General features: G+C 45.4%; 1 protein-coding gene across 2 annotated transcripts in view; it reads left to right on the top strand.

The window, feature by feature from the left end:
* The window catches only part of Susd6 (sushi domain containing 6), a 99,435-nt gene extending 73,728 nt beyond the window's left edge, over positions 1-25,707 (top strand). For both annotated transcript variants that reach the window (XM_003472382.5, XM_063241079.1), the window contains 4 exons: positions 14,713-14,910; positions 15,918-16,056; positions 19,179-19,600; positions 21,729-25,707. In XM_003472382.5, coding sequence (XP_003472430.1) covers positions 14,713-14,910; positions 15,918-16,056; positions 19,179-19,600; positions 21,729-21,754 — 785 coding nt within the window. In that variant the 3' untranslated portion in view covers positions 21,755-25,707. The remainder of the gene's footprint in view (positions 1-14,712; positions 14,911-15,917; positions 16,057-19,178; positions 19,601-21,728) is intronic.
* Positions 25,708-26,171: the final 464 nt, after the last annotated feature.

The following is a 26,171-nucleotide window of genomic DNA, read 5'->3' as shown; positions in this document are numbered from 1 at the left end:
AGAAGTCTTTCTGCTGCTTCTAGTACACACACAACTTGTTCTTTTTCTTCCTTTGTGCCCTTATTCTTCCCTGGCGTGTTCCTCCCACTTTCCTTTGTCTTGGTCACAACCCTTTATCCTGTGGTTGCAATCCTACTTCTGTCAAGTTGTCCTGCAGTCTCTTCCCTGTTGAATTAATCCTTCTTCAGTACCTACTGTGCCCTGTATTGATTTCCATTGTGGTCACTTATTAGGAGGCTCCTAGAAAGCAAGGCCAGCATCTTTTTCATCATTCTACCTGCCTACCTCCATCGCCTGCCACAGTGCTTTGGTAGTTAATACAATCTTGTCAAGAGAATAGATGGAGAAAGGTAATCCTTACGTGAACTCAGCGATAAACAAGGTAGTTATTACTATTACAATGTGGTCAGAGCACCTTATCTTTACCCTAGAGAGAGTGTGATGTTTCTTCAAGGATGGATCCTCTGTTATTTTCTCTTACATTTCTGGTACCACCCTGGCACATAGTAGGTACTAATTTCTGTTCTGAAAGTAAAACTCTGAGACAGTAAGGTTAATACTTATAAATGAATTGGGTGAAAATTTTGGCAGGTAAAAAATGGAAAGGTATTTCTGTTCACTGATGTGACATTTGAGCATCGTTATCTACAGAATGCTGAATCTACATGTAGAGGCTGTAGCAGGTACTGTCTGCTGACTAGCACCATGGCTTGTCAGAAGTCAGGCAGAGTGGCATACATCCATAATCCCAGCTACTTGCAGCACAGGCTGAGTCAGGAGCATTGTGAGTTCTAGTCCACCTGGGAAATATCATGAGATCCTAGGTAAAGGAAAAGCTTGCCATGATCAAGGATCAGAAGGCCAAAGAGAGGCCACAAAAGGTAACAGAGCATAGTCCTCAGCCTGATAAATAAAACATATTTGAGACTCCATCTAGGCCCAAGGCTTGCAAGCCTTTTCTTTGGCAGTTGTTTTCTGTAATAATCACAGAGCCAAGATAATATGCCAGAGACAAATTGATAAATACAAGGTAATGTCACAGGACAATCCTAAACGATGAAGGGCAGCTGCCTTGCTTTGGACTTTGTAGCAAGTTAGGGTTCCTGTCTCTTTAACAGATCCTGAAAGAGGCCATGTGTCACTTTCTCAGAGAAAAAGCAAGGGAAGGTTCATAGGAAAGTGTGCGAGGAGTAAAGGCATCTATCTGCTGGTAGCACTGTGTGCTCAACAGCCCCCATCTACCTTTATGGCTTCAGCTTGGTGGATGGAAGGGAAGAAAACAAACAAACCACCCAGACCCCTGGGAAACCCTACTACTTCCTGCCCACCATCAGCTGGTAAAAAGCTTTCCTTTCCTTTCAGGAAACAAATCAAGACAAACTACCTAGAGTATTTAGAAAACCCACCCCTCATAAGATGGAAAAGGGAGAATGTCCAGCTCATTGCTCCTGTATCTTTTTTTGATTGCACCATTGGTGCCTGTGATTTGTAAGTTGCTCCATTCTTTGTAGAACACAGATATTAGGGGAGAAACTGGCCCTTTCTCTCCACTTCTCTGAAAAAAATGTAGCCCACTGAGATACAAACCTCTGTGTATAAATAAACTCCCCAGTTCGTATTCTTCCCCATTAAGTAGTTACAGCAGCTTTTGCCCATGTCCTGTGCTCTCATTTTACTTTGTAGGTCTTGGGTAAGATTTTCTGGTGGTGACTATAGTCAAGCAGCTTCCCTGTAATGTAATAGGGAGGAGGGAAAACCAGAGTTGGAATCTGTGTAGTACTCAGTAGCTTTGTGACCTCAGGCCATTACTAAATTTTTGGGGGCCTTGGTTTCTTCTTCTGAACAAACTATTATACTGCCTTCTTCTAGGGAGGGAGAATTGTGAGATTACAGTGTAATACCCAGACATAAATGTTAATTTTCTTCCTTACTTCCAACCTGGTGGAGAACGAGGTCATATATTTGTTTGAAATTGAAATGTGTGCTTCTTGAGAGCATGTTGTTTGCTTAGACATGAATCTGACATTAGGAATTACTGGTAGAATTGGAAATGAAACTAAAATCTTGACCTTTGTATTCAGGAATCAGTTGTTTAGGACTGTAAACTCTCAGTTATTACAAGCTCATAGTGGCCCCAGAGATTGAACTGTACCTCAACAACTGATTTTAGCGTCCTGTGGAGGACCAGCCTGCCTTCTGCTGCAGGTAGGGAGCTCAGCCAGAACAAGGCAGCTTAGATAGATGACAGAGTGAAGCAGATGAGACCAGGTAGCCATTACTGATGGAGGGACATATAAAATTCCTATTTTCTCTCAACCCATCTCTTTCACTCTCAGTCAAACATCGTGAGGTTTATCAACCATAGAATAGTGTAGCTCCATAGCTCTGCAGTAGTCCTACCATCCTGCAGGGGGAAGTAGGTAGGGACCAGCTTTGCTCTGTAGGACTATATTACTGGATGGGTAGTGGCATTAGCACTGACTTTGTAGGCATGGACCTAAAGGATGAAAGAGAATGTTCTCCTGCTTGCCTCTTCTTTCAGCAGTCATAATAGTTCTCAGGCAGAGGCCCAGCCCCAGCAGACAGGTCCTGAGTCCTTGAGCTGTGAGCATAGGGGAAGGTGAAAGAGTAACAGACCATCTAGAGGATATTGATCACCCCAGAGCTGCCTGGCTGTACAACTGAGAAGTAAAGTGGGAAATGCCGAGCTGAGGGAAAGAGAAAGAGAAAACAAACCAACAACCCCCCCACCCCCAAAAAACAGCCTGTCTGAGTGCTTATCCTGTCTCTCTCCAGATATCCAGCAATTTCTGAAATAGTCCTTTCTCTTTGGTTTGCTAATGCTTTGTCCTGCCCCACTGCAAAAAATCTGAGATAAGGGTTTGGTTTGCTTTATACGTTTTATTAGTGCCCATTATTTACCAGCCATGATACAAAACACTTTCACGTACACAAGTCTTATTAGTCCTTTGAAAAACTCCCAAGGGCTAGATATTGTGTTGAGGAGTAAGGCTCAGTTAGACAGGATCGTTGACAAGCTGCAGAGTGGGTCTCTGTGTCAAAGCCAGATTTATCTGTCTGGTCCTAAGTGACCTGAGCTTGTTAGGGAGTGTATTTTCCTGGTAAGATAGCAATATAGAGAATATGAGACGTACCTGGAGAGGCATTCTTTTTGCTCTGCTATTGACTCATCACAGATCAGAAGCTATTGGGGCCTATTACAGTTAAAAATGAGTGAGCAAAATTTTCTAGGTCATGGCAGTTTTCTGCTAAACATTTACTATCTGCTAGATTCTAGGTCAAATGTGGAGGATACAAAAATGAGAAAAATGCCCTGCCCTGTAGTGTGGGTTGGTATGTAAATGGGAGAAGGGCATGAGAAAGTGATCACAGAGGCAGCATGTGGTGGCAGTTTAAGGAGAGGAATAGAGATGTTATGGGAACACACAGAGAATAATAAAGCTGCTGTTATCATACACTATGTGCAGTAAAAGTGCCAAATATTTGTCCTGTGTAATCCTAAATAATCTGCACAACAAACCATGTGAAGTAGATAATTTTAGTGTCCTCTTACAAATGAGGAAACTAAGGCACAAGGTTTGCCCAAGATTGCAATGTGGGTAATTGTGAGAGCGCACATGACCCAGGCATCTAATTTTACACCCTGTGCTGCTCATTAGTGCTCTCTGACCAAGCCTGGGGAAGTGTCCTGTAGCAGTGGCCTTGGAACTTCGGGGTGAAGAAGGGCGGGGTTCCAGCTGGCTCTGTGTGCTTTCAGGTCAGGAGTCCCAGGCCCTCAGAAAGGAATGGCATTTTTTTTTCTGAATGACTAAGGGCTATTGTGACGTTTTTTCAAGTGACACCAGCATTCAAGTTTGGGGCAGTAAAGAACATAGTCTTCTGTATGTGGCAATCCATGCCTAGAATCTCAGAATTTAGGGGGACTGCAGTTAGGATTACAGGTTCAAATTCCATGTTGACACTTCAGCTAGACCTTTAGCTAAACAAAACAGTATTGAAAAGGACTGGGGCTGAGGCTGAGTGGTAGAGTATCCCTGTTGATCACCCATACAGGGTGGGAGTGGGGTGAGGCCTTTTCTTTTTGACCCCCCCCCCACACTGGCTGTGAGATGGAGAGTAGGGGGCCCAAAACAAGCTGGCTGGGCCTTTTAGGATGACAGCAGAGGGCGGGGGCAGGGTTTAATCCTGAGGGAGGGGAGGGCAGTGGAGGGTGTGTTTCTTCCTGTGTTCCATGAGCCGGAGCACCAGTGCCTCACCCTGGAAAGGCTTGAGAGAAGGCAGCTGACCCTCCCCCAGTGTGTGGGAATTCTCAAAGGGATCCTGACTGGACAATGGGCTTCCTGTCTGGCTGCTGAGGTTCCTCCCACATGAGAAGGTTGCAAAAGACATGAGAAATCATCTCTCTTCTCTCACTGCAATTTGTGTTAGATTTTTGGATTGTTGACTTAGGGATCAGCAAGGCAGGAGACTGGGAGAGCCATGGCAGGAGCCCTAGGTATTTTTTTGGTATCTCTTTAGTCATTGGACTCCTGCTCCCACCAGACGGACAGCAAAAACCTGCTCTGATTAGGGAGCCTGTGGGTGGACCTGAGGCTTCTCCCACCCTCTTGCTCAGCCTGAAGTTGTATGGCTTCTGGAAATTTATGAATGAATCCAAGAGGTGATGAAACCAGCCACCAGCCAACTGTGAAAAAGGTCTGGTTCATTGCCTTTGTGTATTGAAACTGAGCCTCAGGTAAACCACCGTCCACAGGCAGTACTCAGATTGTCCTTGTGACTAGACTCTGCCTTCTGAGGCTCCCTTGGCAGGTTATGGTTGTGGGAGGAGAACTCAGATTCCAAGACGAAGATGTGCTCAGTGTCCTGGAGTCATGAAGTTGGCCTTCCTGGGTTCAAGTCCTAAGTGTGCCAACTCATCTGGGGCGTCAACTAGAATACATGTCTTCACCTCGCCTGCTCTGTTTGCTTTGTTGATAATGTAAGGGCACTTTTCTCGCAGCTTTTTCTGTTTTTCGGTTCTTTGAGGAAGGATGATGCTATGTAGTCCAGGCTGGACTCTGTAGCCAATGCTGGCCTTGCACTCCAGATGCTCCTGTTTCAGCCTCCAGAGTACTGGGATTAGAGGCATGAGCCACTATGCCCAGATTCTTACATGCGCAAGTTGTATGTGTGTATGTGAGAGAAGTTTCAAGGAATCACACGTGTGAAGTGCTTAGAATAGCATTTGAAGTAATGGCCAGTATGCGTCGACTGCGCTTCCGCTTCCGAAAGGAGGCCTCAGAAGACACCTTTTCACCATAATCAGGTGGTCAGTTTTTCTCACTCTTTGTGTTTGTCTCTAATGCTCTAATTCCAATTTGCCTAAATTTCCAATTCAGAAGAATCACTTCTCTTTGAGTTAGACTGTACTGAATTACGACTTTACTTTCATGTAAAAATAGCTAAATGTTTCCAACCCTCAGGCCATGCATCAGGGGGATGGGACACAGAAAAGGGCGAAGGTTTTTCTGGAGTCTTGAGAAGCCAGACCTGCAGCCTAGGAGCCAGCCAGTGTGTCCTTTTAGTCGGCCTCTGCTGTTTACACTGGTGTCCTGGGGCAACTAGCTCAACCCGTCTGTGCCTGATTGTTCTCATCTGTAAAAAGGAGGAGATAGAATGCCTACTTTTTGCCAGAGAACTCAGAGGCATACTTGGCACAGGTAGTATGCTGTTTATAGTAGTTATTCTGTTCCTTGCCTCGTGTCCAAAACAACGCATAATATTTCAACACATGTATGTATATGTTGTGTCCCAACCAGGGTAAACAAATCCATCTCTTCAAGCATTTATCATTTCTTTGTAATAAAGATTCAAAATCTTTTTTAAAAACTTTTTTGAAATATACAGTACATTATTATTATGATGCTAGTAGTCATGCTACTATACAATTGAACGTTAGAACTAATTTCTCCTGTCTGACTGACTAAATCAGTATCTGTTGTTGGGCTTAGGCCCACCTGTTCACCATTTAAAAGCCAATACTTGAGACCTAAGATTTGGTAGGACGCAGGTCAGTTGGCATCCTCCTGGCCAGGGGTAAAGGGACTGTTTTTCCCCTAAAAGGCCATTTTGGAAGATTGAGGTACATGAAGGGGAGCTCACAAGGAGGGCAAAGAGGCTTAGGGAGCAGTGGGCAAGAGGATGACCCAAACATACTGGGCAGCTATCACCCAGGGGGTGATGGGTCTCCTCTCCCTATTTCTGTCTCTGTCCACCTGGAGTGGACCCTGACCTCCTGAGGCTAATTCCTGTAGTTCCTTAGATGGACATGGCACTTTCCTGGAAGTTAAGCCTCAGAGCAGTATACATGCTTTCTGTTAGTTAATACACAAGGAGGGGCATTACATATTCTGATATAATCTGAAGGTCACCAGATGTTCTGGGTTTATAAATCTAAAGAAAGATTATTTATCAGTTAATGACTTAATCATTTAGGTGCTGCCACCTCCTGTTCAGAATTTAGAATGGTGGGCAAAAGGAGTCAAAGTGACTTTGCAAGGGACAGCTCCCAAAATAGTGGCCACTGTTACACATAAACAAGCTTTCCTGCCGCCCCCCAGCCTCTAGTAACCACTATTCTGTTTTCAATTTCTTTGAGACCAGATGTTGTAGAGTCTATATATGAGTGGCATCATGTGGTATTTGGTTTTTAGTGCTTGGCTTATTTCACTTAATATTGTACCTTCCTTCCCTGTCCATGTTATTGCAGATTACAGGGTTTCATCATTTTTATGGCTGAGTAGTATTCCATTATACATATGTACCACATTATCTTTAATCATTTGTCAAGTTGGTGGGCACTTAAACTGTTTTCATTTCTTGGCTGTTGTAAATGGTACTGCAGTAAATGTGAGAGTTCCAGTGTCTCTGACACAACGATTTTATTCCTTTTGTATGTGTATCTAGTAGTGAGACCACTGGATCACATGGTCACCCCATTTTTAGTTTTTAGAGAAACTGCCTTGCTTTCCCCAGTGACCTAATATTTTCAACTTGCAGTGGATTTATTGGGCTATAACCCTGTTGGGTTAAATAAAATATATTATTTAAATTAACGTTACCCATTTCCCTTCACAGTGTTAAAGGATAATTTGAAATTACCTCTGTGGCCACATTACATTTCTGTGGGCAGTGCCGTGCTGGTCTGTGATTTCCCTCCACCCTTCTACTCCACTGCTTTCAGTTTTTCTTCTTTGCTCCAGGTCCTCACTGTGTAGTTGCCAGATGAATGAGTGTGTCTCTGTTCAAGGAACCCAGGCTAACAGAAAAGCTTGCCTTTGAGCAGCTGGTAGCATCTCCTTGATTGACTTTAGAGTGGGCAGTTTGTGTGTTTGTGTCCCCTCTTGGTCAAAAGCTCTGTGAGAGTACAGTCCTGCCGCATCGACCTGTAGCCCTCCTGGGGGCTGGCGAGTGGAAAGGTCCCTGCGAGACCTTCCTAGCAGCCCCTCAGCTCCCGTGCTGCAGTTGTATAGCTGATGCGGTGGGGGATTTTTGGGAAACTTCTCTTGGCTATCTTCTTTAAGGACCTTCATTAAGCACCTATTTTTTTGTGCCCTCTGGGTCCCAGATATTAACACATCTTAGTGTAAAACTATAATATTTCAAACCTGTGAGTTTTTCAAGCTCTCATTTTCTGAAATTGGAAGTAAATTGTTTGGAGAAAGTATACTAGGTGTTTAAATGTCTTCTGCCTTCTCTGCTCGACTCTGACCCCTTAGAAGCTCTAGGCATGCAGCCCCCGACTCCCCACACCTTATTTTGAAGAGGCTTGAATGTTTTTTTCTTCATTCAACTGAGTACTTCAACCTTGTAGCCTTTCCTGGGGCTTGTTTTACTGTGCTCCTTATGAAATGTTATAAAAATTGGTTTTGTTTTAATTTGCGTTTTGTTCCTGAAAGGCTACACTCTAAAACAACAAGGTGTAAACAGAAGAGAGTCAGTAAGGGTTCTGGTTGGTTTTTGAGGGGTGTGTTAGGCTGCAGGCTGGAGGTGGGAGCCTGCCAAGCCATTTGCACCCGCACAGCTGGCTGCACATCTCCTCAGTGCCTCCCACCCCGAAGCCTGCCTCCGGCTCCTGTGCTCACCGTGGCCCCAAGTGCCTGTGGGAGGGAGACAGTGCAATGCAAAGACGAGCTAGAACTTTTTTCCTGTAAAGTTAGCTGCCTAGTCTTTCTCTCTTTTAAAAATTATGTATCATTGTCAAGTCACATGCTTCTTTATCTTCCTGGGATTAAGATCAGAGCTTGAGATTCTCTCTGAGGACTTGGAGTTGTCAGAGAAAGAGCTTGCTGTGCAGATTGCCAGCCTCCTTCCCAGGACAGCCTTCTGGAAGCTCCTGGGTGATTTATTTGCTGTGTGTGTTTCGTTCATCCTTTCTGTTCTCAGGATCGAGAGGGCTCACCTCCATCAGCCTTCAGCTGAACTTCCTCATGCTGCTCTTAAGGGAAGAAGGTCTAAAAATGATCTTAACTTCTTTTTCTTTAACCTTTTCTTCTAAGGCTCTTTATGTTTCTCCTTGAATATCCCATACAAGCGCAGCTTGTGATGCTGAACCTGACATACTGTAGTTTTTTTCCTTTGTGTAACCTTGAATAAACATAGAAGAATTTTTGCCTTCAGTTTTTTTTTTTTTTTTTAACCAAACTAGGGTTGCTGCACTGCTGACATAACCTAAAGGGACTGTCCACCTCTGGTCCATCTTACATCAAATTCAGTTCTGCTTGTAATGCTGACTTTCTTAGGAACCTTCAGCAGCTCCTCTTTCCCTTTGAATGTAGTGTGAACATCTCTCGTTGCAATCAAGGCACTCTATAAAATGTTTCATCACTCACTGTTCACGTTTTTAATTTTGGGGGGACAAATTTTCCATATGAATAATCTCAGCTACTGGGCTACTTGGTATTCTCTGGGCTTAATCTACATTTTCCTACTTCAGTGCATTTGCTTCAAACTGCCACTTCCCTTTCTGATGAAATGAAGCCGCATCTGAGGTGCTGTTTCCTCCCTGGCCTCCTGACTCTCCCTGACACAAGATATGATGTCTCTCCTGCTTCAGCTTCCTCTCTTGCAGCACAAATCACGATCTTTGACGTGTACTGGAATATTCCACATGCAGAATTTTTTGAAGGGATATGGAAGAAACAAGGGCAGTGCCTTTGGAAAGTACAGCTAAGTGGCTAACACATAGGAAAGAGGCTTGCTTTTCATTCTGCATGCTTCTCGAAATTTTTTTAACCACCTATATTCATTTCCTGTGAAATTTTTCTAGTAAAAGTATTTAAATAAGGAAAACTCAGTCTATAAAATATTACAAGAGGATAGTGTTGAGTATGCTTATAACTTCTAAGGGGGGGGGTGTCCTTAAATAAAACCAAAAACCTAGACACCATAAAGAAAATGATGTTTTAGATATATATGTGTGCTTGTCATATCCCTATTTGGCTACAAGTGCCTGAAGTTCTTACTTTTTTATCCTTCTTCAGAGCTATCACACCATGACCCCATACATAGTAATCAATAAATATCAGTGAAAGGAAAACTAAATTGAATTTCTTCTCCACTTAGAAAATGAAAGCTAGGTAACCTCTGAGGTCTTACTCTGAGATTCTGTGGATTTGTGGGTTTTACAGGCAGAAATGTGCTGTAGCGCAGGAGTGGCCTTACAATCAGCAGCTCTTCCTCCCCTGAGAGCCTTTCTCCCAGCACACTGGGCCCACATGCTGCTTCTGCCTGCCTTTGGGAGCTGCTCTGTAGGGCCTGGCAGCCATTATGCCTGGGAAGTAAACTCATTACACAGAAACAGTTTGAGGAGAGTTGAAGAGGTCTGTGGCAGACTTGCTACCTTGAACAAAAGAGGGAATGTGAAGGTATAAAGCAGTTTGCTGACCAGCTCTCTGAACAGTTTGGCCACAACCTTGAAAGCACCAGATGTGTTTGCCCTATTTGTCGCTGGTGTGGGACTCTGAGCCAAGTGGCCAGGTCAGAGCTCTGTCCTTTGGAAGGACAGTGGAGGGACCTTATTTGGGTTCAGTGTCTAGTTTTAAAGATGCTGCTAAACTTCTTTTTCAGATCCCTTGGCACCCAGCTTGTTTGTTAGCAGCTTTTTGTGTTTTGAGACAGCATCTGGCTATACAGTTTGGGCTTGAACTCACCGCACAGCCCAGGCTGGCCTTGAACTCGGGATCCTTGTACCACAGTATCCTGGGTGCTGGGATTATAGGAATGCACCACCACACCTGTCTTGTTAACAGTTTTTTTAAAATGGTAGAGCTGGTAGCTCAGTGGCTGCTTAGCATGCATGATGCCCTGGTTTTCATCCCCAGCACCATCAAATAGATTAAATGAGGTGAAAATGGTATCTCTTCTCCTCATCTCCAGTGACAGGCAGTGGGAGGGCAGGGATTCTTCACCTTCCTCTTCACCTAGTGTCCACCCAGCCTGCTTTGTAGTCTTCTAGATTGGAGGGAGGCAGTGCTGGAGAGAGTCCTTACAGGTACATCTGACCAAGCATGGTCAGTGGGGCTTGCAGATGGTAGTGAGCCAGTGCCTTGTCTTGGACATCTAGTCACTCTGGGCCTGTAAGAGGAAGTAAGAAAAAAAAAATGACTGTTTTGATTCCCCTATAGATATCTTTGTGATACTTAGGGTGGTGAGTAGAGTATGAGCAGTAAAGTTAACATTTCCTCTGGAAAACTTGCTGTGTCCTACATTTGAAAAGTGATTGGAGGAAGGACAACAAGATGATGGTTAGATAAGTAGCAAGGTAAAGAATCTCTGAAACATCTCGGACACTAGAATATCACAGCATGGAGAAGACCAGATGAAGGAGAGGGATTCTCATGACTGAGGAAGAGGAAAAAGGGGAGAAAAAAAGAAAAGAAAGAGGGTCCAACTCGCGGTTGGGGCACTGTCACTAGAGCCAGTCTGACTTGTGGTTGTGCTGAACACCGGTGAGCCCAGGGACCTCCGCAAGAGGACGTGTCTCAGCAGAGAAGCCGCCTTGGAGATCTGCACTGGCCTGTGGTGAGTGCTTGGAATTTGGTCCTCTCGTGGGAGGATGAGACCAGCTGGGCAACATCTTGGAATTAGGCAGAATGGCCCTGAACTCGGAACTGTAGTGGCTTCAGTTGGCCATTCCTGGCGAGGAGCAGATGGGTGGAAATAGCTTGGACTGGGTCCCACCCCTGAGCAGCACCCAATAGCCAGGGACGAACTTGCCTTTGAAGCTGTCCTAAACCAGTTCCATCTACATAATACAAGTAAAGCAATATATAAGAAGATAATAAAAGAAATGCTAAGTACCTCTCAAGAAGACACAGATGGAAGAATAGAGGAGCACAAAAAATGAAGGGAAACCTTCAATGAAGAATATAAAAAAAACTAGAATACATGAAACAGATTCAAAGAGATTACCAGGAAATTTAAAACTCCATTGAAAGCTGGCAAAAATGCTTGAAAGAAACTAAAGATAGACTATCAAAACTTGAAGACAGGTTTGCAATGTGTGATCATGAAAGGAAAGATCTCTTAAAAATAACAAGGAACCAGGAAGTAACAAGACAAAGCCTAGAAGATGACAAGAGGATCTATACCTTAAGAATAAAAAATGTGAGTGAAGAAGCAGGGATAAACAAAAATGAAAGACAAAGGCTATGTACAGAAATAATTAAGGAAAACTTCGCAAGCATAGGAAAAGGAAATGATACTCAGATAAATGAGGCATACAGAATTCCAGCCAGCTACAACCAGAACAGATCTATACCCAGACATATAATAATCAAAATTCTAGAAATCTAACACAAGAACAGAATATTAAAAGCTGTCAGAGAAAAGAAAAAGATCCACTATAAAGGAAAACTCATCAAAGTCATGACAGACTTCTCGACACAAACCATCAAATCAAGAAGAACTTGTAGTGAAGTATTCCAGGCCCTGAAAGAAAATAACCTCCAACCCAAATTGATGTACCCTGCAAAACTATCTCTCAAAATTAATGGAGAAACAAGATACTTCCATGACAAAGAGGAACTGGAGGAGTTCATGACCACCAATCCAACCCTACAAAAAGTACTGAAGGACATTCTAGAGAGAGAGAGGAAAAAAAAAAAAAAACACCAGGGTTTCAGGAACAGTGGCAGGGAAGCCTCAATGATCAGGGCAAACAGTGGAATGAAAAAGAAAAGTAGACAACCAACGGCAGAAACACAGCATAGCAGAGATGAGGCAGAGAAGGTTGGCTATAATCTCTAACATAGATGGCCTTGATACACTAACAAAAAGAAACACAGGCAGAGTAGATCAGGTATAGATAGGGTCCATCAAGATGCTCTGCAAAGGAAATATAATTAACATGAAAGACTGTTTATGGACTGAAAGTTAAAGATGAGAAAAATAATGGTCTATGTGACAGAGAACCAGAGGGAAATAGGAGTAGCTCCTCCAGCCCCTGCAGATAGATTGGAAAGACATGATACTTTTGTGCAGTGGAGAACTACTCAGCTATCAGGAAGGAAAACCTTGAGGCTTTTACAGGTAAAGGAATACAACTTAAGATCAAGCTCAGAGGTAAAAAGGTTCAGAACCATTTAAGTAAATAGTGGGTTGCCTCTCTAAAAACTAAAGGAGTTAGTGGGCCCCAAAATGTACAGTGCACCCAGTGAAAGTGAAAGGGGAGGAAATGTCTAAAAAAGGAAGGCAGTGGACATTGTTAATAGTGTATCATGATTTAAAACCCACATTGTTCTCATCACTCTTTAGTTTGGTTATATTCTGTTCCAGTCTATCTACTTGTACTAGACTTGAGGGCACAGACAGCTATTCCAAAAATAGGAGGATGTACTATGGTGACCATCCTTAATTTGTTATTAACTTAATCTGAAGCCCTGTATTATACTGTCTTATTATGACTGATCTTTTTTGAATCCAATTTGTTAGATCGCTGTTTTGTCTTTGACTAATTTTATTTGAATCTGTTATGTTTGATAGTATCAAGTCTGAGAGTATAGGCAACTACTCTGAAAACCATAAGACTCACTAGGATACCCATTCTGATTTGACTGTTACCTGCTTTTGAAGTCTTACAGTGTCTCCAATTTTATGTTTTTGTTGATATTGTTCTGTTCTGTACTGCTATGTTGAATTTTACTATGCCTGATACAGACAATTCTATTGATGATAAGAGACATCATAGTAACCATTGTAGATCACCTTGTATTGTGGTTTTAATCATGAGCTATGACCATCCTTTTTGTTTTGAGTGACCCCATTTTGTGTCCTTTCGCATTTGGTTTTGTTCTTTTCAAAATAAAATTTAAAAAAAGAAAAAGGAAAAAAAGAAGTGACTGGAAAGTTGAAGTTCTTGGGAACCTGCCCAACCTGCCTTCCTCTACAGCCCCACCCTACCTAGTCCCTGTGTGCTGTGTCCCCAGCTGACCAGTCTGAAGGGATGCAGGTGTGGTCTTGATATGTCTTTGTTACTTTTCTCTAGTTGCTAGGACAAAATACCCAACACCCCAAATTAAGGAAGCAAAGGTTTTTTTAGCTTAGAATTTTTGGAGATTTCAGTCCATAATCAGCTGGCTGCAAGGAGGGTGGCTTGGCACTGGGGCAACATTTCAAGGCAGCAGCCAGAGCAAAAGGGAGGAAAGAACAAGACTCTTTTCCTTCCTTATAGTGGATGCAGGCTATTCTCCCTCTCTCCACTCCCAGGGCAGATATAGCACTCACAAAACTGTGCCCTGCCCTTGCACTAGATAAGGATTTTTACAGAGTAAGGATTCTGACTCTGCTGAGTCTGTTAGTTAAATTTCTAAACTTCTGAAGTTGACACAATGTTATCAGCCATAACAACACAGGACATCCCTTGTAAACCATTCAGGTCATGGCATAGGAGTGGCACCTGCTGGTGGAAAGAGTCTAGGTTTAGAATCCGATGACCTGACTGGTCCCAAGTCTGCCTTCTTTCTGTGTGAAGCTTGCCTAAGTCACTTTGCTTTTTGTAGGCCTCCGTGTCCTTATCTTTAAAGGGGAGAAATGATAGCTATCTCAGAGTCATAGGAACAAATAAATAAGAGGTAAAGATATTTTAAAACTAGGTCATCCTGCCTAGATGAAAAGTGTGGGATTCACTATGAATAGAGACAGGTGATGCCACTGCCAGTCAGAGAATGCAAAGTTCCCAGAAGTCCATTGGAAATCCCCCCTGAGGCCAAGAACGCATATTTTTGTTATACTATGGCATTCCTTCTGGCATTGATGTCAAAAACAAGCCTAATATTTGCTCTTCACTTTTTGGCACTATGTTATCTCTCACTCTGACTGTTAGGAGGTTTTATTAGAATCATGTCTCAGTTGCAGGTTCAAGATGGTGTCAGAGTCTCTTGTTTAATATGCAGCCTTCTTTCCTAAGGTGCGGTGGGGGGGGGGGAATGATGTGAGTGGCTCATACAACTCTGAGACGGTTACCATTGCTCCCCTCGAAAGAATCCCCTTTCTTTCAGTGACAACTTGAATTCCAGGGTTTGTCTGGTCAATGGCCTTTCCAAGAGTTGGCTCTCTGCTCCCCATATGCTCCTGTCAGGTCCTTCAACAGTGTTGTCAAGCAGAAGCATTGAAGGTTTCATTGTGGTACCACTGTCCTTTCTGTCTTTTCAGTGTGTCCCCTGCCCCCGGAGCCAGAAAATGGTGGCTACATCTGCCACCCCCGACCCTGCAGAGACCCCCTGATAGCAGGCAGTGTCATCGAATACCTGTGTGCGGAAGGCTACATGTTGAAGGGGGACTACAAATACCTGACATGTAAGAATGGCGAGTGGAAGCCGGCCATGGAGATCAGCTGCCATCTCAATGAAGGTCAGTCTACAAAGCAGAAGGGGTTGCTCGGAGTTCTGTCACTTCCTTCTGTCACTTCCTGGGAAGTAGTGCCTGCAGAGTGCTCTCAGCTGTGCTGTGTGTAGCCCTGTTTGCCCTGCAGCCTCCCTTTGGGATTTTGTGTTTTTGTGCAAGACACTGGGGTTGCTGGTGCATGTCCCATTGTGTTCTACTGAGTCACTGAGGGGCTCCCATGTCTTCACTGAGGCAACCGTTCTGCTGTGTCAGGTCCCTTTGATCTGCAGGATCTCATTGGCCTGGCCAAGTGCTGATGACCTTTTACTGTTCTGCTAGCACAATGAGCATAATGCTGATGCCTTCTGTAGTGTCTGTTTCATTTTATTTTTCCTTGAATGGAAATGAACCGTTTTGTTATGGAGCTACAGTCCAGCTGGACAGAAGGCCCCTCTTTCCTCCTGCCTCTTCCTGTCTTGCATGACTGGAAAATCTAGCTGCCTGAAGAGGAAAGTATGTGTCATGTGGTCATTTTTGCAGTGCATCCTTGGGCTTCAAGACCTGAGCAGCTTTAACCAGTGACATTACAGAGAAGAGTAGGAATCAGTCTGAAATCTACAACCACAGATTCAGAACTTTAGAATTGTCCCACCACATGTGGAAAAACATATGTGGACTCAAGATGGTAGAATAATATGTTCATTTTAATGGTTGATATTCACCAGCATATTATTGAGGCGGGGTCACAGTAGTTTGTAGAAGTAAGATTTGGGTTAATGAGTTAGAGATCAGATGGACCTCAAAGGCTGGAGGTAAGGGGAAGTTTTTATTTAAGAAACAGGAGAGGGAAACGGTCTCTTTCCTGGAGCACTGTGTGCATGTAAGCTGTTCTGTGCTGCTTTCCTGAAGGGGCCCTGCTGTAGGATGTCTCTGTGTGTGGCACCAAGCAGGGGACATTTGACTTCATCAGTTGTGGGGCCTGTGTTTTGTATGTCTGGGTATCAAATTCTTCTGATGAAAGCTTGTTTCCATAGACAAAGAAACCCACACTTCACTTGGAGTCCCCACGCTGTCCATAGTGGCTTCCACTGCCAGCTCCGTGGCACTCATTCTTCTCCTTGTGGTGCTGTTTGTGCTGCTGCAGCCAAAGCTGAAGTCTTTCCACCACAGCAGGTAAGCCAACAGCCCTGCTGCTTTTGGCAGGCAGTGGGCATTACTATGGGACTCGTTTTTGCCTGACTGGGAGAAATTGGTGACCTACAGCTTTTTCTGTCTGCATCCTAGGGAAAGGGAAGGGGAAGGGAGAGCCCTGCCATGTGCTAAACTGTGGATGTGCCTAGTACAGTGCTAATTGCTTTGCATGTATTAGCAGAACTGACATTACAATCCAGATCTGTTCAACTGCAAAGCCATGTCATTTCCCTCTCATCAGTGCTTCTCAAATTATGGTTCCAGCAGCATCAGCATCCCTGGGATTTATTAGGAATGCATATTTCCAGCTTTCACTTCAGACCACCTGAAGCTCTGGGGCTGAGGCCTCGTGGTGGAGGTCTTAAGCACCTTCAGGTGATGCCAGTGCACACATATACTGCATGGAAAGTGGGGAAAAAAATCCCTCCCAAATTCTGTAAAATGCCCCAGGTTTGGAGCTTACAGGCAAGGGCTAGCTTAAATTTCATCTCTCTCTATATGAGTGGTGGCGAGCCTCTTAGAGCTTCAGTGATAGTAAACAGCCAGCTGTGCCACACGTGCCTAGGTTCATCACTAACTATAGTATGTGTGATTTATATGTCTTCCTTTGGTTTGTTTGAAGGGATAGGGGGTGTAGCATTTTTTGCTTGTTTTTTTGTTTTTGGTATCTGGGATCGAACTCATGACCTTGTGCTTGCCAGGCAGGTGCTTATGCTATTGAGCTAAATCCCCAGCGTGGTGTAGCTGTTTTTAAAGGTTGTTAATAGAATAGAGAAATTTTATAGGATTTGTTTACTTAAAGAACTAGCTCTTGCTGGGGAACCTGCCTGGCAAACACAAAGTCCTAAGTTTGGTTCCTGGTGTAAAAATAATTAGGGCAAGAACTAGCAAGAACTTGCCACATAAAGTTAGACCATTGAAATCTGTATTTCATCTAGGTTAAGAAATTTTATTTTCCCTGACGTTAACTATAAGTTTATTAAAAGTAAGCAGCTAACTTGAGAAGAAGGTAAATTGGTTTTCATTATGGACCCCACTTAAATTTTGTGCCATGCCTATAGATAATTCTTTTTAAACAGCAGCACAAATTTTTTTGAATAACATAAAGTAAGCACATGCCACTATATACACTGCTTTCTCTGCTGCTTTGTCAAAGTTTCCCTTCCTTCCCAAAATCTCTAACTACTGTTTAAGGGTACCATTCTCTCTTCCTCACAGTATGTACATTATTTGTATTAGGTAGCACAGATTTCTTTTTTTCTCCAAGTACAGGTGAGAACTGGAGAGCTCTTTGTTTGTTTAGGGTCTTGCTGTGTAGTCCGGCTGGCTTTTAATTCATGCAGTCCTCTTGTCTCAGCCTCCTGAGTGCTGGGATTAGAGGCATGCGCCACTATGCTCACCAAGAACTATAAACAAAAATAGTTAATAGCAATATGCTCTGACAGTACACTGGTGTGTATCCTGATGACATGAGCTGAAAGGACACCATCACCTGTGTAGTATTCTTGACAAAAATCGACCTGAATCCAATTCTGAGAAGACAATTAAATGCATCCAGTTGTGGCTCATCTTACAGCTGGCCTGGAGTCGTCTAAAAATGCCAGTGTTGTGAAAGAAAACTGATAGGGGACTGTTTCACATGAACAGAGATGAAAGGGACCAGGCAACTAAATGCATTACATTATCTTTATTGGATTTTGGATGAAAATGAAGACTACAGATGAAATAAATAATTTTTGGATGGTTTTGGAAACTTGTATTATATGATCATAACGTTACATTTCTGGGATGTAATGAGGCTGAAGTTACGTAAGAGTGGAAGAGCTGAGGAGGAGCATCTACGTAATATCTTAACCTTACTTACAGATGGCTCATGAAGAAAGGTGTGTGTGTGTGTGTGTGTGTAACAGAAATGCTCCTTGCAAAAGCTGTCTGTAGGAATAAACTTTACAAAATGAGTAAAAGCAGCAGAGCCATCTACTGTATCTTCATACACATTTATTGTATATCTTATTCATATATGTGGACCAGAAATGTGCAGGACTAAACTGTGGCATAAAAAGATTCACGTTTAGGCAGTTAAACTGTTAGAATACAGAGCAGGAGGAGTGGTGTCTGTGCAGCTCAGCATACTGGTCACTTGTGGTAGTGAGGAGTGTGAGTGGCAGGACAGACGCAAGGTCGTGTCAGCGTGTAGCAGCACGAGGTGCCTAGCTTGAGTAGGAATGTTACTCCAGAGTCACTGTTGGAGCAAACCAACGATCTATGTCGATTTGTTTATGTATTCCTGTGTTTGTGTAATAATTCACATAGTTTTGTTTTTAAACTCTATGAAGTTTTAAGCAAAGTGATTGAGTCAAAAGAAAAATTCTTCTGACTTCCAGTCCAAAGTCCTGTTTCAAGACCATAGTGTGCCTGCTCCTCTGTCTGCCTAACAGTCTGTAGGGATGCAATTCATAAACCTCAAAGAATTCCCACTGAAAGTGTACAGTGAAGTAGTTTTGAGCATATCATGATATATGCCTCCACCACTCTTTTTTTCTTACCCTAGCTCAGTGGAATAGATGGTTCTATTTCTAGGTCTCTGGGCTCTTAGCTTTTGCCCAGAAGCCCAGTGCCTGTGTACCCACAAGTTAAGGGCATAGTCTCTGAGAGTAGCTGGAACTGGATTCAATTCTTAGATCATCCATTGCTTACCAGCTCTGTAACTGTGACAAGTTCCTTAACTTTTGGCCCTCATCTGTATGCTTGGTGAATCACTTCCTTATCTAAAAGGGCTCAAGTGAGGATTCAGTATGGCAAAGTGTTTAAAGCACTGGGCCTGGCACATAGTTAAGTGCACAAATAATGACTTTTAGCTGGGGGTGGTGGCACATGTCTATATTCCCAGCATCCAGGAAGCCTAGGCAGGAGGATCACAAGTTGGAGCCCAGTCTGGGCAGTTTAGCAGTTTAGACCATTCTTAAGATAAAAAAGGGGCTGGGAGTGTGTGAAGGACTTGGGTTCAACCTCAGTGCTAAAGGTGGAAAAGCGAAGGTGGCTTTTGTTGATAAAATGGTGTTAATCTGTATGTTTATTCTGATTGTTTGTCTTCTTCCATCCAGGCGTGACCAAGGGGTATCTGGAGACCAGGTGTCCATCATGGTGGATGGGGTGCAGGTTGCATTACCTTCCTATGAGGAGGCTGTATATGGCAGTTCCGGTCACTGCATGCCGCCTGCAGACCCCAGAGTGCCCATCGTGCTGTCGGAAGGGGCTGGGCCCAGTGGAAGGAGCCTGCCAAGGGAGCAGCAGGGCCAAGGGGGCTACTCTTCTGCGGGTGGTGAGGAGGAGGCCGCAGGCCAGTCCGGACTGTGTGAAGCCTGGGGCTCCCGAGGCTCAGAGACTGTGATGGTGCATCAGGCAACCACCTCCTCCTGGGTGGCTGGCTCAGGGAGCAGCCGGCCAGCGCACAAAGAAGCCACAGATTCAGAGAACAGCGACATACAAAGCCTTTTATCCCTCACATCAGAGGAATACACAGATGGTAGGTGGTCTGTGATGAACAGGAATTGTTGGGTGTTTGAAGTGCTTGCTGGGAGTAGAAAAGGATAGTGGACCTTTCTAACAATTGGTGTGCTTTTGGTGAAGAACAATAATACCTGAGATATTAGCCTATGAAATAGGGTTTCAGCTTCAGAGCACCGGTAGGGCCTTGGGCTTTCAGTAGAGAGACTTTTCACTGTTGGTGAATGTTGATGGTTTGAAGTCTGAGACAATATCCCTGGCCACGGGGCAGTGCTAAGTAAATGATGGACAGTCGAGTAGGAGTTGGGCTGTCCTATACTTAGGGTTTTTATGTTCCTAAAAGGTCAAGAATGACAAGGAGACCTGGGCCGTATTACAGAGAGAACAGGATCTGTGTCTCCTTCAGAGCAGACAGCTGCATTACTGTAAGCAGGGTTGTGCCAGGTAGTGTACCCAGTAGTTTCCGTGTACTATCTCAGTTTAGCCTCACAGTGATCCTGAATGGTAGCTACTTATTTTCCCCCATTTTAGGGAAACTGAGGAAGATGGTGAGTCATTTGCTCACCGAGAAGTGATTGAGCTGGTATTTGAAGTGATCTGTCTTAGTGCTGTGCTGCCTCCTGGGTGACTCCAGTTCATGTGTTGTAAAATGGCCATAGAATAACATTTCTGCCTCCTGATACTTCTGCCTTTGCTGGTGTCTGGAGAGTTTAAACTTGGGCTTGGCTCTGGAACTTTAAAAAGTGAAGTGAAATTTCAGTGCAGTTCAGGGTACAGACTAAACCTAGGAGCTTCCCTTTTGACAGTGATCCCTCTTGAGCCTCCTAAAAGTCTTGGAAGGAACATCCTACCTCCTGGGTATCATGGGCACCCAGGATGAAAATTCATAAATACAGATTGTGATTTGCTTTCTTTTTCTTGATTGGCTGGAACGATGGCAAGGGAACTGAATTGTTGCTCCAGGTTTGGGTGGAAACCAGTGATCCCTGGCCATTAATGCTGTGTCTTATAAGAAATGTTTAGGGGCAGATAGCCCTCATTTTCTTTAAGGAGGGTTTGCCCTGCCCTTCCTGACTGCCTTGCTTTGATCCTTACAATGAGCAAGCGTCGGCTTAACATTGAGAGCCCAGCCTGTGCTGCAGCTGAAGGAGGTTTCAGGAGTGACGGAAAAAAATAGGAAATATATTATCTGCTGCATGAAGTCAGTCAACTGAAAAGGATGATGGGACTCACACTGGAGAAACACTAATGGAAGCAGGAATTATGGAGCTCACATTAAAATAAGGGGCCCAGCTGGGCATGGTGGTATACCCCTGTAGTCCTAGCACTTAGGAGCCTGAGGCAGGAGGATTGTTGTGAGTTCAAGACCAGCCTGGGATACAAAGTGAGCTCAAAGCCAGCCTGAACTGCATAGTGAAACCCTATAAAAGACTAAAAAATAAATATAAAAATAAATAGATTAATTCATTAATTAAAATAAGGGACCCAACCAGGCATGGTGGTGCACACCTATTAATCCTAGCACTCAGGAGGCTGAGACAGGAGAATTGCTGTGAGTTAGAGGCCAGCCTGGGCTGCAAAATGAGTTTAAGGTCAGTGAAACCCTGTCTCAAAAACACTAAATAAATAAAATAATTGGCCCAGAAAGCAGTATGTGTGATTCAATGAGTTTGTGACAGGCCAGGCTGGAGCTCACAGGACTGTGAGAGGAAGTTAGGAGAGTGTGCCATGTATCTTAAACCCTCCACCCTCTATTGACATATGAGAAGACTGAAACCCAGAGAGTAGAAGTGATTTGTCCAGGGTCACACAGCTGGCAGTTGGCCTTGAGAAGGTGAGACGCAAGCAGGGCTTTGTGGCCTCATGGGGAGGGGTTGAGAGAGAAATGAAAGTGGCGGGGCCAGCAGAGGGAAGAGGTTTTGTGTGGATGGGACCAGAAAAGTTGTGAATACCGGGCTGAGTGTTCAGATCTTATCCCACAGGTGGGGAGAGATGCGCTAAAAAGGCCTAGAGAGGCGGCAAGTTTTTGACTCCCTAAGCTTGCATGAGTGGGGCGTTGTTCTGTGCGCTGGGGCCTGCAGCAGGACCTTGAGTGCCGGGAGGCCCCTCTGGGTAACCACTGTGCTTGCCCTCCCTGTCTTCCACAGATATCCCGCTGTTGAAAGAAGCGTGAGGGCTGCTGCCGGCCTCTCCTCTCTGCGAGGGTCTTCTCTGCCCTCCCTCCCACTCCTTTGGGTTGAGCACCCTGTACTCCAGCCACCCCACCTGGATACCTGAGCTGCCACCTGTGTATCAGTGTGTCTCCGAGGGCCTGCAGGCCACCTCACTGGAAACTCAAGGAAGATTCTCGCCATCTGCCTGGACAGCTGGAGCAGCTGGCTGTCTGCCTGGCCCAGCCTTCCCATCTGTTGGGATGTATTTGAATGTGCTGGATCGAACCCTCCCTTTCCCTGAGCCTTTGAGTCCTTTCCAGCCAGCTCTGTGATGGCAGTCCCATAGCCTCCGTGGGGCCGAGCACTGCTGTGTTTACTTGTGCCTTCCCCCAGCCCGTCTAGTTTCCCTGCCATGCAGGCGTGTTGCTGTCCACAGGCTACTGCCCCTGCATGTGGAGCTGGGCCAGTGGCTGGCCTCGCCTCCCCTCACAAGAGCAGAGCCAAGAGTGAGAGCCTCTGAGGAGTGAGTGGTTTTTGTTGGGGCAGACTCTGGGTCCCTGGGTTGACATGGTGGCACACTTCCTTGGCCGAGAATAGAGAATTTGGAAAATCATGCCAAAGCCATCCCAGTACCTGGCTGTCCAGCTCAGGTGCAGGCTCCTGGCCCGGTGGAGAGTTTCCACGAAGCATCCAGAAGATCCTGAGGGAGGGAAAGAAGGTGACTGGTAATGACTGTCTTCCTAATATGCAAGCTCTCACTTCCTGCTTCCAGCATTGCACCTTGGCCTTGGTCTTTTCTGTTCCCTGGATAAGGGGAGTTGCATGCTGCCTCCTGGGCTTCATCCCAGGCATCTCTGGCTTCTTTGCTGCCCACAGGGCCTGAGGCACATCATCCCAGGAGTTCTAAGATGCCATCCAACACACCTGGTCACTGGCAGTCTGGGCAAGTTGCCACTTTCTGGGGTTGTGGTGACGAAGGGGAGGCCGAGAGGCATAGACCAAGTCCCTGGGCAGCTGCAGGCAGCTCCAGCCCGGTCCTGAGGATCCTTCTCGTCGCGGTCATGTGCCTTAGTAACTGTGCCCAGGAAGTGGCCTGCTGCCTACTGCACCTCTGCTTTTCCTACTTCTGCCCTTCCCGGTGCCCCTGCACACCTCGTGGCTGACAAGCCGTGTGTGTCTTCCCTGCCCTCTGGGGGAGGAGCTGAGAAGTGGTCCACAGCACCCCTGCCTTACTGGCTGAAGTGGGCTAATGAGTGCCTGGCAGCCTGGCTTCCAGGTCCCTTTAGACGGAAGCCTGGAGTGTGGCCGCTGGAGGGAGCCGGAGTGATGGTGGCACTCTGGGCGCCTCTCCCCGACTCCACGGCCGGCCTGTGGTGAATGTAGGAAGGCCGGGCCAACAAGCTCCTCCAGGCTGCTGCCTTCTTCAGAGGACAGACGTGGCATTAAGGAATGTTTGCTTTTGCTTTGCTTTTTTTTTTTCCTGAAGCACTGGGGCTGGGAAACCTCAACGCTCACTCTGCTGCACCGCTGCTCCTGAGCATCTCTGGTATGGTAAAAGTAATAAAAAGCCCAGTTCGGGATCTGACCTAACAGGGTTAGCTCTAGCACGGGTGGCCTGAAGCTGGGGGAATGAGCTTCTCCCAAGCTGCCACTCTTGGCCTCCGCTCTCACAACGCACTTTACTCCCCGGTCATGCCTGACCTCTTGCTGCCCCTCATCTTCTTTCCTCTCAGGGTAAGGGCAGTGCCCACTGTGCCTGCTGGCCACTCCCACATGTCCCCCATCCACCCAGAAGCCCATTTGTTGTGCTGATAATCCAGGCAAGCAAAGTCAAAGGTAGGGAATGGGTTGGAGAAGGTGCCAGAACTGAAAGACTGAAGCCGGAGGGAGAAAAGAAGTGACCCGCATCTCAGCAGTTGCTGGGGTGGCCACCTAGTAGAGGGGTCCTCAACCCCAGCTGCTGCTAACATGCAGACCCTCCTGGCGGTGTGCAGCGGAAAGGGGACGTGAGAAATGGGAGGCGGGGCTGAAGTCTTATGCTGAGCCTTTAGCTTTTAGTTTCCATCCTTCCAAAACCTGAATTCTGTTCTGGAATATTTTTTTAAATAGAAGAGCCCACTCTCTCCTGTGTAGTTACCCTGCGTTTTTGCCCACCCAGAGGCTGCACTTTGAGGTTCATTCTCCTGATACCTCCTTCCGTCTCACCACACATTCACACTGCTCGGAGGGTCACAAGCCCCGGCCTGCCTCCCTGTTAGGAAAGTAAGTACTTGGGACGAGTGTGCTGCCTCTCTTGTCACTGGCTCAGAGGAGGCTCTTCCAGCAGCTGCTGGGTATGCAGGGGTTTGCAGCTCAGCTCATGCTGCTGCTGACTCCAGGCTGGCCTCTTTCACAGCCATCCTGCCCTCAGGGCAGTTTGTTCATCTTTAGTCACATGGGCTGTTCTGGAGCTTCTGAGCTTTGTTCTTTGCAGAGGGATTGGGGGCTCCACAGCTGCCGTGAGGTAGGGCCTGGCTTTGGAGACAAGGCAGATGGCACACAGCAGGCTATTAGGAAGGAGCCTGCCCAGAGCCGGAGCCAGGCTCATCTTCAAGGGCTGCCTGCCCTGCAGACCTGCCCAGAGGAGGTCAGCACCAAAGGACTTGTAGAAAGGATTATTTTCCTTACTCTTTTTTCTCCTTTCCCTCCCCTCCCCTCCCCTTTCCTCTAGTTCTCTCTCTCTCTCTAATATCTTCTACACTTGAGCTGGCTCAGTGCAGTTTTTTTTTTTAATCTTGGTGATGTTCTAGCAATTTTGAAGGGCCAGAATATGGTGAAAATCACTAAAGTCTATCCCTCTCACGCCTTAGTTTAGCAGGCAGACTCTGCCTTTGCCATTTCTGTATTTTATGTGCTGTACTTCACTGGGTGTGAACTGTGAAATGGCTGGGTCTTGGCCACTGTGAATTTGTTTGGTTTTATAAGACATTTCAGTGTACATTCTACAAGCACTCCATTTGCAAAGAGAACTTAAAACTAATATTATCTTCCCCATTCATCTTGCCCTGCTCTTTCCATCCCCAGCTTTAAAACTCTGTGAAGAAGCCAGGTAGCAAAACAGACAAAGGTATATTTTTCCTGCTTCATGAGTAGTGACACAAAGGTAGATGGTTCCCAGTCCCTTTCCTCCCAGACCGCTTGCTTACTGCATAGCATTGTTGCCTCCATTTGTGGGAACGTTCTTACATAGAGAAAGGAATATGCTGCAGACGTTTCCTGATCCTGATTTCCCCCCTCCCCTTTTCTTTCCCTTCTCAAAGAGCAAAAAGGGACTAGAAAGAAAGTGGCACACAGCCGTCACGGACTTACAGTAAGTCCAGATGTGCTTGCCAAGGGCAGTGCGCTGGGAGCTTCTCTTGTGGGCCGGCTAGGTCTCCTGCAGGGCTTGGAGAATATTTTGCTTGGCAGATGTTTGGGCTCAATCTTGCAGTAGCTAGTTCTCTGGAGAGGGGATGGTGGCAGGCCCAGCTTTGCTGGGAAGTGTCTCTTAATTTCCTTGAAACTCTAGTAGAATTTTGAACAAAGCCTCCAGTGTTGCCCCCTCTGCCAAGCAGTCTGGCTAGTGGAGGGAGTACAGGGAGCAAAGCACTCAAGTTGGATTGCCAAGTGGGGAGGAGAGGTTCTGGGGTCGCATAACAGCACCCACACCTGCTCTGGCTTCTTAAGGTTGTCACACCACTATGGGATCTTCTTCAGAATGGTACTCATGTAATGGTTTATAACAACACATGCGTGATTGACTCTGTACAGGATGTCACTCAGATCAGTTTGGGTTTGCTTTATTTTATATATATATATTTTTTGGTATCCTGTACATTGCAGTGGGTGTGAAGATAGTATTTTAATATTTGTACAAAGTTTAATTTAATTTTAATTGTTCTATGTATATAACTGCATTTCTAAATAATAATAATAAAAAATTCTTATGAAGGTAGTTGTGGGAGATGTGATCCTTTCAAAATATTTTTGCCTAAACCCTGGGTTGAAAAGCAGTCCATACTGGGCGTGGTGGTGCATCCTGTGATTACAGCCCTCGGGAAGCCCAAGCAGGTGGACAGCTGCCAGTTCAAGGCCAGCCTTAAGTGCATAGCAAAGCCCTGTCTCAAAAAGACAAGAAACAAAAAAGAAAAGAAGCGTTCGTGGAAGTCTTCATCTCTGCTTGGTCAGGACTCACAGAGTGGTAGCCAGTGTGAGGTCGGCGTGGCTTGGGCCTGGTGAGACTGTTAGACAGCTGGGAGTGTAGGCAAGTGTGGAGGCATGGTGATTGATCTGATGGGGGTGGGGTAAGGTACCAGGGCAGGCTTCTGGGATGAAATGGTTTTGAAGCTGCCGTGTGAAGGGGCAGGTACCACCCACGTGTAGATGCAAAGAGAGCAGAAAGCACACTCAGTTGAAGGA

The sequence above is a fragment of the Cavia porcellus genome, unplaced genomic scaffold (genome assembly GCF_034190915.1).
Source record: "Cavia porcellus strain 051 isolate PalLab524CR breed Dunkin Hartley unplaced genomic scaffold, mCavPor4.1 scaffold_31, whole genome shotgun sequence".
NCBI classification, from domain to species: Eukaryota; Metazoa; Chordata; class Mammalia; order Rodentia; family Caviidae; genus Cavia; species Cavia porcellus.
The sequence above is the reverse complement of the archived record's forward strand: the minus strand, read 5'-3'. Positions and strand labels throughout refer to the sequence as shown.